The 18,457-nt window shown below is 36.1% G+C and overlaps 1 protein-coding gene across 4 annotated transcripts in view; it reads right to left on the bottom strand.

Annotated features, from left to right (window-relative positions):
- The window catches only part of Setd2 (SET domain containing 2, histone lysine methyltransferase), a 106,507-nt gene that overhangs the window by 80,755 nt on the left and 7,295 nt on the right, over positions 1–18,457 (bottom strand). For 3 of the 4 annotated variants that reach the window (XR_007344350.1, XM_048795195.1, XM_048795196.1), the window contains exons 2-3: positions 7,193–7,208; positions 801–5,173 (exon numbers count right to left, since the gene is read on the bottom strand). Coding sequence is in view for 3 of the 4 variants with exons in the window: in XM_048795195.1 (XP_048651152.1) it covers positions 801–5,128 (4,328 nt within the window). In the remaining variant the exon portion in view is untranslated. Of the gene's footprint in view, positions 1–800; positions 5,174–7,192; positions 7,209–18,069; positions 18,088–18,457 lie in introns of those variants that run through there. The other variant, XM_048795197.1, reaches the window with a different exon arrangement.

The raw sequence follows: 18,457 nt of genomic DNA, 5'->3' as shown, positions 1-18,457 counted from the left end.
TGGTTAAAAAAAAAAAAAAAAATGAAAATGACTATGGGGCTGGGGCTCAGCAGTAAAGTGCTTGTCTAGCATATGTGAGGCGCTGGGTTTGATCCTCAGCACCACGTAAAAATAAATAAAACAATGGTACTGTGTCCAATTACAACAACAAAAACTTTTTAAAAATTGTAAATAATTAAAAAAAGATGATGATAAAGGTTTCAGAGGCAGCTTTCTCAATGTAGACAAACTTATTTCAAAGGAGAAAACAACTTCAAATTTGATTGTTTAAATTTGGTTACTGACAAATTTAACCTATTAAGAATGTGTTAAAACAACTGACAAAAATTTCTGTTGCGATCTAGTTCCAGTTTTTATAAAGTACCTAAAGATGCTTCACCATGCACATTTTGGGAAAATAAAAAAAATCCAACATTACCAAATTTTTATTTTCTAAGAGCAGATTATTTTGCTGGGGTTTTATTTCATGTCACACTTATTTTATTTCCTGTCACACTTTCACTTTTAAAAGGAATTAAAGAAAAATTGAGCTAGCCTACATTATACCTTTAGAATCAAAGAAATGATGAGAGAAATAAATGAAGACATTTCCTTTCCTAAGAGGGAAAATAAAACTGGGGAAAGGAATCTGTATTAGAAAATCCAGAGAGTTTTTGTAAAAATACTTTTATAAATTTTTTTAAATTTATATTTTATCACACAAACTCTACTTCACACAGTCTGAATTGTTGAAAAATTAATTTTTTTAACAAAAAAAAAAAAAAACTAAAATTTGTCAGATAAGAATTAACTAGGCTCACCTTTCTGTTAAATAAACATTTTCTTCAATAAGATCAAAGTAGCAAGGCATCTTCCCCTGCTTGGCACACTCTTTCCATCGCTGTGGGTCCCTGAAGTCATCCATGACACAGGAAGGCCCGATCAGCGCTGAGCCTAGGGGCACTGATGTCTCTCCCTGATCCATCTCCACTCTAACTTTCTTTCTGTCCTGAAGCTCACCATCACTTTCAGAATCACTCTCCAATTCCTGCCTCCGTTTTTTAGGAGGCCCTCTATCTTTGATATCATTTTTTTCTAAGTTTTTTGAAAAATCTTTCCTTTCATTCACAGATAAAGAGTCCTTAATAGAATTGCTGCTTATTTCAGGTGCTTGCACTGACCCTTTGTCCTTATGAAGGGACAAAAGGTATTTATTGGACTGGCTTAAAAAGTGGGATCCACCTCGTTGATCCCAACTGTCCTCCTCTTCACGGTCATCTGTTAGGGAATCTGGTACCTGTCCTTGAATTCGATCATAAGCAACCCCAGTTCCAGGAGGTCTACCTGCTAATCTTGGATCCCAGTAGCCATTGCCTTGCCAGTAACCATGGGTTCCACTACACTGCTCTACACTTTGCTGATACCTGTGTGCACCACAGGCTCCATAGCTGCTATCAGGCTGCTGATATGTGGTAGTAGGCTTTTCTTGTTGAGAGAAGTCCCATACTAGATTTCTGAGCTCTTCTGATGAGTGTAAGCCATCCATGCGGGAGATCTCACAAGAGGAAGAAAAACTCAACTCTGTTTTTCCCAGTCTACTGTCTGGCCTGTTAGGGAAAGTAGTCTGTTGCCGAGATTTACTTGGGACATCTTCAAAATCATCAGAAGAATAAACAGGCAGGTCATCTTGTTGCCTGGAAGATGTTTTGGCTTTTACTGCTTCCTCTAAATTTGGGCGACCTAGAGGGTCAGATTTCACATCTGTATGACTTGTACTGTCAACACCATCACTCTGAGGATGAGCAATTTCAGGCAGGTGATTATCTACTTGTTTTCTGCTGGACTGTGTAAAAGAAATTTCTAGATTCTTCTCTATTCCTTTATGAAGAAAAAACTTTTCAGTTTGAGGACAGCCTTTACTTGCTATACTCTCAAATTTTTCCTCATATGAATGTCTCCTTGACTCCATTCTCTCATCTTCCCAGTGGTCAGAATAGTGTTTGTAACTTTGACTGCTCCGAGAAGAACAAGGACTTGTTTCTTCCATGGACAAAGTAGAATTCTTTGGCACAACCACAACAGACTGGAGACGGTTTCTTGGAATACTGCTATCATCAGAGTCTGTATCTTCTGAATCACTCTCATCACTTGAACCTTCAGAAGAACCAGAATAATCTTCATGGACAGTAGACACAATTTCTGGGGCATGACCACTACTGTCACACTTTAAGGAATAAATTACTCCATCACTGTCTTCCATGGTTAAATTCAAATCGCAAGATGAAAATACAACTTCAGAGTCATCAGAAGTATGCACATGTCCTCTATCTCCTTCTTCATCTAAAGAGATTTCTGGTCTCTCTCTCCTATCAAGCAATATGGAATTCCCTTCTTCTTGAGCCTCTTGCAAACATTTCCCTGATAACCCATTATTATGCCTGTTTTCCCAGGAAGCAAATCCCTTTCCTGAATCAGGAAGGCCACTACCTACGTCTTCTATTGTTTCTTTTCCTGCATGTTTTAAAAATTCTGTGTTTTTTTTACTCTTCAGTACTGCATCAAGAATTGGAGATGTATTCTCACCACACTGCAAGAGAGTTAAACTGTCCACTTTTATTCCTAGTGGAAGACTCTGAAGAGATGAAGCAATACCTGAACTCCCTACAGGTTCACATAAATCATCAAAATGATTAACAGAAGCTGAACTAGTGCTACCAACACTCTGCTTATATTCTTCACATGCAAATTTTGAGTGATCTGATAGATTTCTATTATCACATATAACTGTTTTTGATTCCAAATGCACATTCTTAAAGCTATTTGAAGAAATCTTCATAACTGAAGGATCAATATTTTCAGCTTCAGAATAACACAAAGAAGGGTTACTCTCATTTGTGGTAGAATATCTATCTGAATCTTTGGTTTTGCAGCAAGAAACTCTCATATCAACTGGTTCTTTAACTGTTTTAGAATAATCTGTAGTCATAACTGGCAAAGACATGAATTTATCATGGTGTGGTGACACCAGAGGTTCTGTTTCTTTAAAAGGACTTTTTGACTTACTATGCTGCATGCAAGTATCATCCAAGTCTTTTTCCTTGCATTTACTAATATTCTGAAATCCATTTGATGAAAACAAGCAGGTTTTGACCAAAGGGGATACCTCTGATCCAGTCACACTATCATCAGAAGTCATCAAAATAACATCAGTTTTAGAAGTGCAAAATGTTGCCGCATCAGATTCTGCCCCAGGAGATCCATTTATATTTAATTCAATGGGACAAAAACTTCTTATCTGATCATTCTTCATTTTAGATAAAGAGTCCAATTCTTTAATACTATCATGGCTATCATGTCCTATAAATTCAGACTTAAAAATAGGTGATTCATCTAGCTTTTTAAAAGCAGGTGAATCATTTAATCGATTTGATGGAGATGGACACCCAGTCTTTTCTCTTTCAGAAATTTTATTAATAGTTCTTAATTCATTACCTTTTGAACAAGGAGTATGTAAACTAAAAGTATGAGACTGTTTGCTTTCTTCATTTAATTCTGTACAACAGAAAGAATTTTTAAATTTATCAGACTTGGGTATAGGTTTTGAAAGGGCAGATTTATAACGGGAAGCACTATAATCGTGCTTGGAATATGATGACCCCCGCCGGAATCCCAATTCACTGGGAGAACAACATCTTTTTATTGCTTCACTTTCTGAAGTCCTTTTGGATTCTCTTTCTAGTTTTGAAGAATACTTTCCTCTTCTCTCAATCTCTACATAAGAGGTCTCAGTTTTGCAGTCCCGATCAGATTTAGAATAGGATGATGATGTCCTTAGGTCTCTGTAAGAGGAGGAATGAGATGACGTGCGCCTTGAGTAGGACTTCTTATATTCATCTTCAGAGTCAGAACTTTCTCGTGCCCGGTTATCTATATATGGCCGAGAATAGCGTGTTCTCTCCCGATATGGGGAACTCCTGTGGTAGCGGCGATCAGAGTCATAATAATGAGATCGTTCTGACCGGGAATAGGATAAACTAGTTCTAGAGCCCCTCTCAGATCTAGAACGAGATCTGCTACGCCTTCGCTCTCTTTCTGATCTACATCGGGAAGATATATACCGAGTATCTCTTTCAAGTTTTGAGTAGCTAAAATATTTATCATCTCTTTCTGTTTTAGATCGTGAAGACTTCCCTAACTCCTCACTTTTTGAAGGTGCTGAGCTCTTTTTTAAATCTCTTTCCTTTTCAATGCTTGCTGAAATTTTTAAATCATGTGATCTTTGACTTGAGGAAGTCCGTACAGAATCTTCGTCAGATTCTGAACCAAGAAATGTGCCTTCAAATTGTGAAGATTTCTTCTTAGAACTTGGTTTTTTAACACTCAGACTAATCTTAGAACTATCTGGAATTTCTTCTTCCTTCCCAATATGGGAATCTTCTTTTTGTGAGGGAATATCTGCTTGCTCGTTCAAATTTTGAATTATGTGTTCTTCTGAACTATTAGATACAGTGTCCTGCTTAGTATCCACTTCCAAAGATTCTGGTACAATTGTAACTGGTGGTTCTTTCGGAGCTCTAACTGCTACATCTACTGGTAAGGATACTGGTGCTGTCACTGGAACTGTTACTGATGTATGTGGCAAGGCCATTGGCTCTATCATTGGTGCTGGTGGTGAGGGTGTTGTAGCTTGGGGTGGTGGTGGAGGTGGAGGCGGAGATGAAGGTGGTGAGTCTACAGTTGTTGATTCTGCTATGATTGCTGGTAAATGTACTGTGGGAGGAGATGGAGATGCTGCAGCTGTAGTAGTAGTCAGTGGTGGCCTGGATGTTACATGAAGCAGGTGTTTCTTAAAATGAATTTTGCCCAATTCCACTCTTGATTTTGGTGGGGAAGATTCTTCTGTAGTAGATAATGTGTCTCCAATGTCCATTTTACTTTTAGGAGTTGAATCTACTTGAAGAGGTGTAGCTGGGGAATTTGGAGTATCATTTTGCTTTTCATTGCCAAGTGCTGTGAGAAATCTATTCTGCAAAGTTTTTTTTGTAAGGCTGAAGCTGAATGACACCTTCTGTCGTCCCTGTTCCTCCAAATTAACTTTTGTCTTGGTGCCTTTGGGCAAAAATCGACTAGAAGCAACACCTTTGAACATTGGTCCTTTGATGAAACCTGGTTTTTGCACATTTTCAATTTTTGCCTATAAATGGAAAAAAAAAAAAGAATTATCAACAAACAGTATTACTATTAAATGGCTAGCACTGCACTTTAAATGTTTATGAAAGACTTTTACTGTTTAACAAGACCCTGTCTTTTGTTGAGGGTCTTGCTAAATTGCCAAGGCTGGCCTTGAACTTGTGATCCTCCTGCTTCACCTCCCAAGTCACTAGGATTACAGGCATTGCACTACCACACCTAGCATTCAGACAATGTTTTAAAAAACAAAATAAATAACAAGTAGAATGAATTTCACTATGATACAGATGGGGGAGCGGGTACTAGTGATTGAACCCAGGGATGCTTAACTACTGAGCCACATTCCCAGCTCTTTTTATTTTTCATTTTGAGACAGAGTCTTGCTGAGTTGCTGAGGGCCTCACTAAAGTTACTGAGGCTGGCTTTGAACTTGTGATCCTCCTGCCTCAGCCTCCCTAATTGCTGGGATTGCAGGCATGCACTACTGTACTTGGCTGATACAGATTATTTTTAAAACTCCTTATTATGGAAATTTTCAAACATATTCAAACGTGTAGAGAACAGTATAATAAACCACTAATAACCCACTCCCAGCTTTAATAATTAACACATATTTTTTCCATTCTTGTTTTCTCTTACGTAAAGCATTTCAATCAATTTTTCAGATAACATTTTCAACAAGAATTTTTTAAAACCCACTGTGTATTTAAAGGACATACACACAAAGAGCAGTAGGTAATATCTCAGTACTCAAAACAGTTTGTTCTTGTGTTATATCTGAAAAGAAAGAATAGAGGAGAGCAATAAAAATCAATGGTCTGATATCATATAGATTCAGTTAGGTGTGTGGAAAAAGACAGACCTATAGCCGGGTGCAGTAGCACATGCCTGTAATCCCAGTGGCTGGTAAGGCTGAGGCAGGAGGATCAAAGCCAGCCTCAACAATGGCAAGGCGCTAAGGCACTCAGTGAGAACCTGTCTCTAAATAAAATACAAAATAGGGCTAGGGATATAGCTCAGTGGTCAAGCACCCCAGAGTTCAATCCCCAGTACCCTGCCCCCCGCAAAAAAAATCCACAGACTTATAATCCACTCTTTACGGAATACTGATTCAATAACTCTGAGGTAAAGCAAGAAAGTCTGGGACATTTTTGCTTTCTTTGAGGGCAAGTGGGTACAGGAGGTAAAGACAATAAGCACTGAAAGCAATTCTGATGATCTTTCCAGGTTTGGGAAACCACCAATACAGAGCAACTTCCCATCTCATTCATTTTATAGATGAGGTAATAAGCAAAAGAGGACCAGGCCTTCTGTTTTCCTGGAAATCACTCTGCCCTAGTGCACTGCCACATTCTCTGCCTGGTCTACACATGCTTAGGCGATGCCATTTTATAGAATGTATAATATACCAAATAAGATTTCTCCATCCACTATTTGCCAAACCACCAAAGGAAATGGTGTGACTTAGAAGCTAAAAGATATAACTTAGGTTGTAGAAAGAACATATGAAAAGTCTACAGCAACAAACTCAAGCCTAAATTAATGATGAGGTGCATGCCATCTGCAAAAGTTTCCTAATTGATGTTCCTTAATCAACTTTGGTTATTTAAGAGAATAATTTTCTCCTTCAACATGGTGAAATGTGAAATCAGTATTCAAAAGTATATAGTAACCATTCAATTGGGAAAGTAAGAATTTCCACATACCATAAAGCAGTGGTTTTCAAATGCTTTTAAGAAACAGAATCCACTTTTCAAATTAAATCTCACATTAAAGTTCAATAAATATAAAACAGACAAAACTGTCTCTAGAGCTTCCAGCCTCCTCTACCCTTCCTAAAGAAAGCTCTTGAAACTCTAAAACCCATTTTCTTGTGTTATACAACATTCCTCAATGTGATAACTGTAGCCTAATTCAAAATAAAAGCTAAAGCTTTAAAATGTTTTCAGCTTTTACCCAATCTCTGAAATGTACTTAGAAGTCAATCCCATAATCACTGAACAACTAGTTAAATTATACTTACCTCATTTTCTTCTTCTCTATTTCCATTCAGCCAAGAAAACATGAAAAAAAGAAGAAATATATATAAATACATAAAACTGACTGAAATGAAAGTTGTTTTTATTAAAATTGTATATGTGGTACCTACAGATATAGTCTATATAGACTGTCTATTCCTTCATCACCTCAATCACATTTAGTTTAACAAATTTCATTCAAAATAATACCATGCACTGTGCTATTCAAGGATGAATAAAATAGAATCCCTGCCATTAAGACGCTTACGTTGCAAAATATAATTGTGTTTTTCGGAAACAATTCCAATATAATGCAGTAAATACACAGAAATATGTACAGTGTAGCAGCAAAGAGCAAAATAAGCCACTTAGTTTAATGGAGGATAGGAATGCAAAGAATCTTTCCTAAAGAGATTAGTTTTTGAAGAACATATTTGTGGGGAGATCTCAAGCAGATAGAGATCTCAGGCAAAGGTCCAGAGACTGAAAAATACACTATGAACAAGAAAACTAAAAATAGTTCAGTATTACCTGAGTATACTGTATAACATGGAAAGAAGCCAACAATTAAATGGAATAAGGGGCAGTCAAGTCAAGAGGTCAGGTTTCTTATTAAGAAGAATTGTATTTTACCTATGGATCACTGGTTCTCAATCTCTTATTGGTAACTATTAAATAGTCCTTTTGCTAAATGCAAGATATTTACTGTGTTCCATAACACAGTACATCTGCTCCATATACCACAGTGCCTGGCTCTGTGAACTCAATTATGTTCTAACAAAGGTAACCACACAGTATTCTGACTGTGAGGAACTGAATACCACAAGTCTGGGGTATAAGAGTGCACCAAGACATGTTAGGGTACTCTGTACCTGTAGGAAAGGGACGCTACAAAAAGACATGATAGCTAGACTTGCATTTTAAGCAGGTTGCTCTGTAGACTATGTGGCAAGACTCAAGTACAACAATTTGTTTTAAATGTTCCTTAAAAGAAATATAAAAAAATCCTCTCCCCAAATGTAGGCCTAACACCATAATTCACTCAGTTCATGCACCAGTGTTAACAGTAGTCAAAACCAAGTTATGAACTCTATTTGTGTACAATGTGTCAAAATGCATTCTGTTGTCATGTACAACTAATCAGAACAGCAAAACAACAACAAAAAGTTACGAGCCAGATAGGGTGGAACATACCTGTAATCTCAGCAGCTCAAGGCTGAAGCAAGAGGCCAGCCTGAACAACTTAGTAAGACCTTATCTCTAAATAAAATTACAAAGGTCTGGGGATACAGCTCAGTGGCAGAGTGTACATGGGTTCAATCCCCAATACTTTGTGGGGGGACTATTAATGAAGGGTGGGAGGGGATGGCAATATATGGATAAGATCTGAAGCAATGCCAAGATTAAAAATTTCTTTCTATTCCAAAACCACTAAAAATCTCATGGATGTAAATATCAGACCCAATGTACTTGATTCTATGATGTGTTTCCCCTATAAAACACCTCCACGGGATGCATAATACTATCAATAGCATTATAGTTTGATAGAATGTTTTTCCGTGCCTAGTATTTCATAAATAATCATGCCATATAACCTTTGGCACATTAGATTTGGTTTAAATTAATATCACTTGAAAATTTTTCAAAAATTATGTCCAAGCATACACTTGTCTGCATGGTATAACTGAAGTGCTAGAAATACCAAGGTGACCAGAACTCATCCCTAAGCCTCAGCAGTTCTATTTTAGCAGGCACATGAAAAGAATAATCCTGACAAACAGTGATAAAAATCATTACATGGTAAAGGGATAAAGAAACATTACAAATTTTTAAGACTGGGTGAAGGGAATGAAGGTTCATTTCAAATTTCACAGCATTGCTTTACAGAAGGCCAGACATGGTCTGGGGTTGTGGTCAGTGGCAGAGTGCTTGCCTAGCATGTGTGAAGCACTGGGTTCAATCCTTAGCACTACATAAAAATAAGCAAAAAATAAAATAAAGACATATGACCCCATCTACAACCACACACACACTCTCACACACACAAAAAAAAAAAATTTTTAAAGGCCATTTTCCAGGGTTGGGGCTATAGCATTTGCCTAGCATGTGTAAGGCACTGGGTTTGATCCTTAGCACCACATAAAAATAATAAACAAATTAAGACATTCTGTCCATCTACAACTACAAAAAAATTTTTTTTAAGAAGGCCATTTTTCAGGGCTGGGGTTGTGGCTCAGAGGTAGAGTGCTCACCTAACATGTGTGAGCCACTGGGTTTGATCCTCAGCAACACATAAAATAAAATAAAGGTATTGTGTCCACACAACTAAAAAATAAATGTTTTTTTTAAAGGCCATTTTCCAGAACCTGATAATAAAGTATAATAAAACATAATTAGAAAATTAGTGGGGTCTAAATTTCTCATTAAAAGTATCTAACGTTAATAGAGAAAAATGAAATTATAAAAAAGCAAAAGTAAAAGTCCACAATCCGACCCATCCAGAGAAAACTGCTATTAACTTTGTGTACGAAGCTTTCTCCCATGGGTGTATGGTTTTTATGTATGAAGATCTTTTTAATAAGTAATCATACCATACAAACAATTCTGTATTTTGTTTCCTTCTCTCATCATAAATAGTCAGTGAGCAAACAATGTGTGTAGATCACAGGAAAAATATGAAATCACTTTTAAAAAACTGAGGAAGGCTGGGAGTGGTGGTACACACCTTACAGGGCTTGAGAGGCTGAGTGGGGAGGATTGAGAGTTCAAAGCTAGTCTCAGCCAACTCAATGAGACCCCGTCTCTAAATAAAATATAAAAAAGGTTGGAGATGTGGTTAAACAACCTGGGTTCAATCCCCTCCCCCACTAAAAAAAAAATCAAGGGAGTACTTTAGAGAGAAGGAGATATACATATGCGGATAATATTTAAGATACAGTTGAGTTTCAAAATAAAAGCTAGGCACAATGGCATGTGCTTGTAGCCCCAGCTACTCAGGAGGCTGAGGCAAGAGTATCACTTGAGTCCAGTTCAACTCCAGTCTGAGGAACACAACAAGACTCAATCTCAAAACAAACAAAATAAAGCAAGCAATATTCTTTCTGGTCACTATTTTTCTCTGACATCATCAGTTGAAAGTTGGGGGACTAGTCAGTGAAATATCTGGAGAAAATTCATACGTGGGGAATAGAAATGTAAGCAAACTATCATCTTCAATGTGGCCACTCAAAGTTGGTCATCACCAATTAATAGCAGAAGTAGAATATGTGTGCCAATGAGCTCTGTTAACACTATTAAGCTATCAGAGGGGGAAAAACTGATGAATTAATCTTATAAAATGGGTGGAACAAAAAGGATAAAAGGCAAGGGGTTGAGAGAATTGAAGATATTCCCAAGAATGTTAAATTGACTTATCCATAGGTAATAGGGAAATAAATGAAACCCTGAAAGAAGCTGATGAAGTGAAGGGAACAGTGTAAGGGCAAACTATCAGTGGCTTCAAAGAGTAGATTTGGTGAACATCAAAAAGAAGAGAGGTAGAAGGATTGAATAGTTATCAGAACAGTATTTTGAGTTGGAATAAACTTCAAGGAGATGACAAGACCTAAGTATGATCATGAAAGTAGATTCCTGCACCAAAAAGGCAAGAAGCTTTTGACAAAATTTAATGGAATTGTGAGGTCACAATAACAAGAATCAGCCACAAATGTGCTTAATATAAGAATCTGCTCTGTTAAATAATGTCAGACAGGATGAAGAGCAAAGAATAGGGTTTTTGAGGTAAAGCTGATGAAACAAAAGTATGAGAGCTAGAATATTAAACTTCCCATCTCTCCTACCAATAAATAAGGAGGTGCATGAAAACAAGCATTTATTTAACTATCATGAGACAATGCTAAAACAGCTTTATTTATTTAATTAATTAATTTATTTTTGAAAAGTTATTACAGGGCTGGAATTGTGGCTCAGTGGTAGACTCTCGCCATGTATGAGGCACAGTGTCCAATTCTCAGCACTGCATAAAAATAAATGAATAAAGTAAAGGTTCATCAACATCTAAAAAATATTTTTAAAAAGCACCTTGCTGAAAAAACGAAATAGTAAAATCTGATTAATTCTATCAACATGAAGATAATCTCTATTAGGTCATAGGCCCTTATGAAACAGGAATTATATAAGCATTTCCATCATGACAAGCTCAAGGAATGACATGACTATTAAAAATTAACTAACCAGGGCTGGGTTTGACTCAGTGGTAGAGCACTTGCCTTGCATGCATGAGGCATTGGGTTCGATCCTTAGCACTACATAAATAAAATAAAGGTATTGTGTCCTGCAACTAAAAACAATTAAAAAAAAAAAAAAATCAACCAATCTCTCAGGCTACAGCATCAAATGTAAAGTTTCTAAAAGGGAGCCCTGGATAAGAAGAAATCTGGTCATAAACAAATAAATTGAATAAAGGGATCTATTCTGAAGACCATGTCCCAAAAGAAGTGATGAAAGTTAATTTACTACAGAAATAAAGATGACTTATAGGACCATAATGGTTTATTTCAAAATATCATAAAGTTTAGAAGATGAATATTCTTATTTTACAAAGTTCCAAAATTCAAAACTGTGACCAAAATAAATTACAGAATGACAGCTTTTAGCTAATTTTAAGTTAGAACACTTAAAATTAATTTTATTTGAAAAATACATATGCCCAAGGGGAAATTTTGAAATACAAAGAATATAAAAATTAGGTCTCCCAACCTGCCTATTCTTCAAAAAATTTTATGTGCATATAAGGACATATTAACTTTCAAGAGAGAAAATGATCACATTAAGTACAAACATCTTTCTGCATCTTTTTTCTTTTTCTCTACTTTAAGTCTTAGATATCAAGATATATCTGCACAGACGCTAAGGCAGGAGGATCATAAAGTCAAGGCCAGCCTCAACAACTAAGTGAGACCCTGTCTCAAAATAAACAGTAAAAAAGGCTGGGGATGCAGCTTAGTAGTAAATTTACCCTGGGTTCAATATCCAGTTAAAAAAAATAGAAAAACTCAGCATAAGCTGTAGCTAGCTCTACCAGCATAATAGCTTCTCATGTTTTTAAGTTACTTGTATTTTCTTTTCCTGGGAAATGCCTTTTCAAGTCCTTTACCAATTGATTATATATTGGGTTGCTAGTCATTCTGATTTTTAAAAACTGTGTGTCACTGTATAGGGAAAGCACTTAAGTTTCTTTGCCATCAGAAACCTGGATAAAAACTATGAAAGTTAGAATTCCTGTCTTGGAGGGAAAACTAAAAGTGAGGCCCTAAATCCTTATCAGCTCACTGAATTTCCTGAACCACAAATCAGAAATAGCATTTTATTTTGATTTTAATAAGAACTCTGAATATTCGTACCTAATTTTTAAAGATTCCTTACTAAAACTCAAATACTCCTTAAATACGACCAGTCTTTCTCACACTTGAGTGAAGTATAGGCCTCATTTAGAAGGGAAAAAGTTGTTAAGAACAGATCCCCTTAAGAACAGTGACCTTAAAAACTAAAATTGGTTTATCAAAATTTATTTCATGAGGAAGGGATGGAGAGAAGATGGTTAACAGGTACAGGATGGAGTTGAATATAATAACCTAATATTCTATAGCACAGTAAGATAACTATGGTCAACAACAATTACATGAGTATTTCAAAATAGCTAGTAGAGCCAGGTGTAGTGGCGCAAGCCTGTTATTCCAGCAACTCTGGAGGCTGAAACAGGAAGATTACAAATTCCAGGCCAGTCTTGGACAAATTAGCAAGACCCTGTCTCAAAATAAAAATTAAAAAAGGTTGGAAAGATACTTAGAGATAAAGTGCCCCTGGGTTCAATCCCCAATACAGGGGCAGAGGGTGGGGAATGCTAGCAGACAGAATTTTGAATGTTCCCAGAACCCAAGAAATGATAATATATCTGAGGTGTCAGATATACCAATTACCCTGACCTAATAATTAAATATTTTATACATGTATTGAAATGCCATAAATTTATACAACTATTATGTGCCAGTGAAATATAAAAACATATTGGGAAAAAAAAGATTATGAAGAAAAACTGCCTTTAGGGCACTTTCACTGAACTCCAGAATATGAACCCAAATATATATCTTCCCATGTTATAAAGTAAAATAAATAAAAATTAAAATTCCTTGCAATGGAAATTTCCAAGTGAAATTTCAACACAAAACTGGTCAAAATAATTTTAAAGGTCTTATGAGTTACAAAATAGTATTAGTATTAATTTCCTGAATTTGATAATTATAACAGTGATTACACAAGAAAATGTTGTTTGTAAGAAATACACATTGGAGAACATAGAAGTAAAGAGTCTATGTCTGGAACTTTCAATATTTCAGAGTCCTGCTTCTTGCCCCCACCCCCACATCCAGGGCAGAGTACAAAACTCAGGGACTTGCAGGTGCTAGGCAAGCGCTCTGCCTCCAAATCTAACCCCTGGAACTTTCAATATTTCAGAAAGAAACTAAAAAATACGTATAAAGAGGGAATGAAAAACATAGTAAAATATTCACATTTGGTCAATTTGGATAAAGGATATATAATAAATTTTTTGTGGGAGGTTAAAAGGTCCTGGGGATAGAACCCAAAAGCACTTTATTCCTAGGCTACATTCCCAGCCCCGCTCCCCACAATTTTTTTTTTGCTCCCCACAACAAATTTTTTTTTTTTTAAAGGGTTCTTACTAAGTTGCCCAGGCTGGTTTTGAACTTTTGGTCCTCCTGCCTCAGCCTCCTGAGTTGCTGGGATTACAGGCATACACCACTGGCCCAGTTTTTAATAATTATTTTTTAAACCTGAAGATAATCAAATGTGAAAAACTATTTTAAATATTCAGACTCCCCAATCCTTAAGACCATGTGGGCCTTTGAGGATTTTAAAGCCTCAACTGGTAGAAAATTACATCAAATCTCTCTAAAATCATATTCTGGTAGGCACTGATAAGAATATGCCACATAAAAACTAGACCCTATAATGGAGTATGTGATTGCAGAAGGCAGGATCTTATGAAAAGAAAACCTAAGAGGTAAGACAGGAGTCCCCAGGGCCAAGAAGAAAAAAAATGGCAGAACTGGTTAGTAATAAAAGGAAGCCTAACCCAGACCTACACTCAAATGGTACTCTGAGCTCCCTAGAAAAAAGATGCTTATTGCCCCCTGCCCCAAGAAAGAGAATCATGGAGAAATTCTGGCAGAGAATTCTTCTCTATTACATTATTAGAAAAGAAATGAAATCCCATAACTTCTGCCTTCCCACCTACCACAACTCACTCCCACCTCCACAACTCACGTCTTGTTCCCATTTTAGGTTTCTAAATCCTTGACCTAAAAGCATGTGAAGAAAAAAATGGAATAAATAAAAAGTTCAAAAATTAAACTGCCTTAATGATATGAAAATAGACATCAGGCAGAAAGACTTCAAAATTTTTTTTTTTTTGTCATAAATGGTCAAATCTATCTAGCTCTCTGCTTGCCCTATGGTCATACACATTTGCAGCAAATATTTTCTAAAAAGGAAAAAACTAAATTAATCCTTTTAACTTCAAATTATTTTTCTTACTACTCTTCATTCCTCCACCTTCCTTCCTCTCTCCCAACCTCCTCACATCACTCCCACATCCATCTTAATCCACTCAAAGACCAGTTTCATTTCACTTTAAGTCATTCAACAATTATCTGAATGCCTACCATGTACTCAACACTATACAGCCTGCCTTTCCCTATTCCTCTTCTTATCATGCTCTATACTAAAACCAAACTCCTCTATTCCTACAACATAAACTTCTCTTTCTCTGCTTTTTATAGTTCAAGTTACAAAAAGACAAAGGCAACATTTTGTCCAAAATGTATAATCTCTCTTGGGCCTAACATTCCCATTCCTATTACAAATTCTCACTACTTTTTAAATCAAAGAAACTCCTTAACAAGAGTACCACATTTTACCAGACGCAATGGTGCACGCCTGTAAATCCATTGGTTTACCTGTAATCCTAGTGGCTCAGGAGGCTGAGAGGGGAGGATCATGAGTTCAAAGCCAGCCTCAGCAAAAATGAGGCACTAAGCAACTCAGTGAGACCCTGTCTCTAAATAAAATACAAAACAGGGCTGGGGATGTGGCTCAGTGGTCAACTGCCCCCGAGTTCAATCCCCAGTACGTCCCCCATCCCATAATTTAGTTTTTACCTTCAAGCAATTCTCAAAGGAAAAGAGGGAATACCTCAAAATTGACTTAAAAAAAAAAAAAAAAGCTACAGAGGTCATAAATTAATTTGTGACATTTGCCATGTTCTCATCCAAGAAATAGGATCCATGAAGACAAGTGAATTAAAACAATGAAGAGAAATATGTATTTATGTGGACAATAAAGCCATGAGTACTACACTGCTTTTATCAAAGGCCTTGAAAGTATAGGTAAGCACTCTGGGACAAGTATGTTAACCTGAACTAGTGTGTGTGGATTTGTAAACACAAGCCCTACTTCTCACTTGCTTTCAGTCCACATTCATCAAATATAAAGTGCCTACTGATAGATTCACATACAGCAATTAAGCTAAGGGAAAAAAATAATAATTTGATAATAAAAACAAATGTTCTGCTATATAGACATGTGTCAAAATAGCAGTTCTTTCTCACAATGTCATACCTATATTCTTTTTTTTTTGAAATTTTTTTTAGTTGTAGGTGGACACAGTGCCTTTATTTATTTAGTTTTATGTGGTGCTAAGGATTGAACTCAGTGCCTCACACATGCTAGGTGAGCATTCTATAGCTGAGCCACAACCCCAGCCACTAAACTATTCTTATTATAAGAATAAAAAACTATTCTTTTTTTATTTATAAATAAATATTTATTTATTTATTTATTTTTTATGTGAAGATGGACACAACACAATGCCTTTATTTTTATGTGGTGCTGAGGATCAAACCCAGGTCCCGCCTGTGAGCACTCTACCGCTGAGCCACAATCCCAGCCCAAAAAACTATTCTTATAATAATAGTCTATAGGTATAGTTGAAACTTGTTTTAATGCAGGATGTCTTTTTTAAAAAGAGTGGATAAAGCTAACTCTTTCTTTAAACAAGAAATCACTTTTAATCACTACAGAATTCCAGAATCAATGGGGAAAGGTAAGAATATCATCTCAAATGTTAACAATTATATTTATATCTGAAATCTGTTTCTAAATTTGTCTTCCAAATTAATTTGCAAGAATATTTGCATAGGGCTGGGGTTGTGGCTCAGTGGTACAGCACTTGCCTAGCACACCTGTGAGACACTGGGTTCGATCCCTAGCACCATATAAAAACAAATAAAATAAAGGTATTGTGTCCACCTACAAATTTAAAAAAAATTTTTTTAAAGAACTTTTGCAGAAAACATAGTAAGAGTAAACTTTTCCTAAAACCCATAAATTGGGATGTATGGTGATCTAATCTGAACACTTTGGGGCCCAGTGTTAAAGATTACTGTATATAACTGAATTACATTACTTTTGTTCACTATTTTGAATTCACCTCTTAAATTATCCATTTTCTTTTCCTCATTATCAAATAACCTTCAGAAGATTTTACACACACACACACACACAAATTCATCTTTAGTACTAGTTAATGAATCACAATAGAAAGAACTAAGGCTAAGGTTTTAGTTACCTGACCACATTGTCCTCTACTCCCAATTACTAAACCACCACTATAGCAACTAACACACAATGGTTTTGTTTTTCAGTTACTGGGTTTAAATGCTTTACATACATTTAGCTCATTTGATCCTAAAGCCTACAAATGGTATAAGTTTTATTATTACCATTGAATCAATGCAGAAACCTAAGGTCACAGCTAGTTAAGTTTCAGAATCAAGTTATGTGAAGCCTCTATTTAAAGAGGCCTTGCTCTTTAAATCAAATATATATTAAATATTACACAGAATCGAGAAAAAAAAGGTTAAAAGGTTCAGAGATACAGATTTTGACTCAATATACCAGTAAATACACCTGCCTAACAATAGAGGGATGGATTGTTAGCCTGGGGGGAAATAAAGTAGGGAAAGTATGCAAAACAGAGTTCTGATGATCCTGAGTCTGTGTCATTCCTAACTAGATATATGAAATCACTGTTTTGTTTTGTTTTTTTTTTTTTCCAATTTAGGACAGATTCTTTTATGAAGAAGATACCTATAAAGTATCCTAAAGCCACTGTAGAATATAAAGAACAATATGAGAGATAAAATTTTGACCCCAAACACTTTAAATTTATTTTAGATAATAAAGATACTCATCCACATACATGGTGTCATTATAGTTGCCAAGTAATCAGTTCAACAAATGCAAACAGAGTCCGAGGGAAATGGTTTATTACAATCAGACTGAAGGATGGACACTCATCTAGTTATTGTTTACACTATATCTTGTACTTGACCAGACTGAGTACTTATGCTAGTCTTCCAGTCCTACTCTTGCTTAACTACATAAAAACAGGCGATGGTCAACTCTTTCATGCAAATTAGCTCTTAAAAACTTATCTACAAAGTAAAAACTATGAAATAAAACCTATGATGTGATTTAAACCTAAATACTTGACAAATGTAAAGTCTCTCTCTCTCTTTTTCAGTGTTGAGGATTTAACCCGGTGGCATTCTACCACTGAGCTACACCCCCCCAGCCATTTTTATTTTTCAGACAGGTTTCACTAAGTTGTCCAGGCTGGCCTTGAACTTGTGAACCTCCTGCTCTAGCCTCCCAAATGCCTGAGATTATAGGTTTTTACCACCGCATCTGGCAGGTTTCTCTTTTATATAAAGATAATAATTCTAGATTTCTTCATAAATACCTTGTTTGGAGTTGATATTAAAAATACTTCTGCAAATAATTTCATCCTTCCATGTTTACCAAGCAGTTTTTTCTGTTATTAAATAAAGAAATGTAAATATATACATGAGCTGCTTTCTATTTTAGCAACATAATACAGAAAATTTTAGAAGGTTTCTAACATAATAAAATTACCAGCAGACTAAAATCAAAACACATCAAAAGCCAGTCAAAGTGGCATAACCCTGTAATCCCAGCAGCTCCAGGGGCTGAGGCAGGAGGATCACAAGTTCAAAACCAGCTTCAGCAGAAGCAAGGCGCTAAGCAACTCAGTGAGACCCTGTCTCTAAATAAAATACAAAATAGAGCTGAGTTCAATCCCTAGTAACTCCCACCCCCCCCCCCCCCCC

The sequence above is a fragment of the Marmota marmota genome, unplaced genomic scaffold (genome assembly GCF_001458135.2).
Source record: "Marmota marmota marmota unplaced genomic scaffold, marMar, whole genome shotgun sequence".
Classification (NCBI taxonomy): Eukaryota; Metazoa; Chordata; class Mammalia; order Rodentia; family Sciuridae; genus Marmota; species Marmota marmota.
Note: the sequence above shows the minus strand (reverse complement) of the source record. Positions and strands in the feature narration are given on the sequence as shown.